Source organism: Octopus bimaculoides, chromosome 26, assembly GCF_001194135.2.
Source record: "Octopus bimaculoides isolate UCB-OBI-ISO-001 chromosome 26, ASM119413v2, whole genome shotgun sequence".
In the NCBI taxonomy this organism is placed as follows: domain Eukaryota; kingdom Metazoa; phylum Mollusca; class Cephalopoda; order Octopoda; family Octopodidae; genus Octopus; species Octopus bimaculoides.
In genome coordinates this window covers 9,847,026-9,849,639 of record NC_069006.1, presented here as the reverse complement: position 1 = coordinate 9,849,639, position 2,614 = coordinate 9,847,026, and the positions used below count along the sequence as shown (strand labels likewise).

The window sequence follows — 2,614 nt, the reverse complement described above, 5'->3', positions numbered from 1 at the left end:
TGGCACCTTGGGCAAGTGTCTTCTACTATAGCCTCGGGCCGACCAAAGTCTTGTGAGTGGATTTGGTAGACGGAAACTGAAAGAAGCCTGTCGTATATATGTATGTGTGTTTGTGTGTCTGTGTTTGTCCCCCCACCATCACTTGACAACCGATGCTGGTGTGTTTACATCCCCGTAACTTAGCGGTTCGGCAAAAAGAGACCAATAGAATATGTACTAGGCTTACAAAGAATAAGTCCTGGGGTTGATTTTCTCGACTAAAGGCAGTGCTCCAGCATGGCCGCAGTCAAATGACTGAAACAAGTAAAAGAGTAAAAGAGTAAGAGTAATATCTATTTTAACAACTTGTCTTCTCCATTTTTAACTAAATCGAAGAGTTTTATTGGACTTCTTTCCATAAATTCGCCTGTGTTAGAATGGTGGCAGCTGATGAAAGAAAAGGTTCTCTATGTGGCCTGTGTGTTTTCTGTACTCTGGTTATTATTATTTTTTTTGTCTACATTTTGTTTGCAACGTCCTGTACCCAGATATGCATCTATATTTACAGGTAGATGTAGGTATGCACACACTTGTACGTATATATGCATATACTCATCTATTATTTGTTTTATATATATATCTATATATATATATAGATATAGATATATATATAGGGAGAGAGAGAGAGAGAGTGAGAGATAAAGGCATTTGTTTATATAATCGTATTTGTTTCTATTATCAGTTTACAAACAGAGATGAAGAAGATGGCATGGAACAAACACCAACAGGAGCCGCGTCCACAAACAAAGCTTTGTAACTGCCACTACATACTTTTGCTACAAATATCTTTATTTTAATACACCAAGATACACACACACACACACACACACACGCAATCAAAGACTGGAATTTATGGTGTTGTCTCTAATTCTTCAATTATGGTCATTTTCTCCACAGAACATGGGAAATACATTTCTTGAATATAAATATTGATTTTTAATATGAATAGAAATAAATTCATAATATTATAATAATATATTTTTATTGCTGTAAACCATGTGAATTTCTTCAAAAGTAACGAAAATAATTAATATATATATATGTCTGTCTGTATGTCTGTATGTATGTATGTATGTATGGTTCTAAGTATGTATATAACACTTGTTTCTTGCTCAAATTTTCCATTTATTATATCATTCTTTATCATTATTATTATTATTATTATTATTATTATTATTGTTGTTGTTGTTGTTGTTGTTATTGAATGAGAGAGCAATATATACCACCAAAGTGACACTGGGGTGCAAATATATGAAACCCAGTACATGACTACCCGTCTGATAAGGGTACACCAGGCACATGCATCGTAACCACATGTGCACAACATGGTGATCTCATAGCAAGATAAACGGCACATGACCTTGCAGGTGGGTGCCCAGTTAGAATTTCCTTCAAGTTGAGTAGCCCCTTCTGCTCAAAAGGTCCCTGAATAAGGTTTGGTTAAGGATGATGAACAAAACACCTATGTTTCCAGGAGTGAATTATTCCAACCACAAAGAATTCCTCTCATTATTATTATTATTATTATTATTATTATTATTATTATTATTATTATTATTATTATTATTATCATTATTATTATTTAATACATTGCACAGTATACAATATCATGAAGTTGTTGATTGAAGATATTGTGCCTACCGGGGGTTTGTACTCTTTGTCAAGTCACAAGAAGGACCTCAATATGCGTGCAATTCCAAGTAATGCTGACATTTGCAATACATCTAGATTCCAGATGTTTCTTTAGGTTGGGCGGTATTATTTTTTTATGATTATTATTATTATTATTATTATTATTATTATTATTATTAAGGCAGCGAGCTGGCAGAATCGTCAGAACACCAGGCAAAATGCTTATCGATATTTCGCCTATCATTACATTCTGTGTTCAAATTCCACCAAGGTCGACTTTGCCTTTCATCCTTTTGGGGTTGATTAAATAAGTACCAGTTTACCAGTTATATACTGGAGTGAATGTATTCGGCTATCTCCTTCCCCCCCCCCCAAATTTCAGGCCTTGTGCCTTCAGTACAAAGGATTATTATTATTATTATTATTATAAACATTTAACATTTCACTTTGAAATTATTTATTTATATAAACATTATTCTTTCTTTCTTTCTTTCTTTCTTTCTTCTTCTTCTTCTTTCCAACCTTCCAACCCACATCAGCTGGTCTGTGCATCTGTGTATGTGTGTGTGTGTGTGCACGTGTGTGTGCACACCTCTGGGCCCTCTCGTGCACACTTCCCTCCATCCATCCCTCCTATGCTCACTCACTCACTCTCTCATACTCTCTCACACATACACACACATGGACACATGTACGCACACACACACACATACATATGTTATTTTCAAATTTGTTTTCCGATTCCAACTTTGACCATTCTTTGCCATATTCCAAATGGCAGAAATTCTTATACAGTCCTTGCAGCAGCTATTCACTCCAGCACAGCAGAACCACAGCATCCTTCATGAATACACGCACATGCACACACACACACACACACATTTATACATATACACTCAAAACACATGCATGCAGAAACATACACACATGCACACACACACAC

At 35.4% G+C, this 2,614-nt stretch overlaps 1 protein-coding gene across 1 annotated transcript in view; it reads left to right on the top strand.

Moving 5' to 3' along the window:
- The window catches only part of LOC106868957 (anoctamin-7), a 300,499-nt gene extending 297,891 nt beyond the window's left edge, over nucleotides 1-2,608 (top strand). Inside the window, exon 19 of the mRNA XM_052976901.1 lies at nucleotides 722-2,608. Within this exon, the coding sequence (XP_052832861.1) occupies nucleotides 722-796 (75 nt within the window). The 3' untranslated portion in view covers nucleotides 797-2,608. The remainder of the gene's footprint in view (nucleotides 1-721) is intronic.
- Nucleotides 2,609-2,614: the final 6 nt, after the last annotated feature.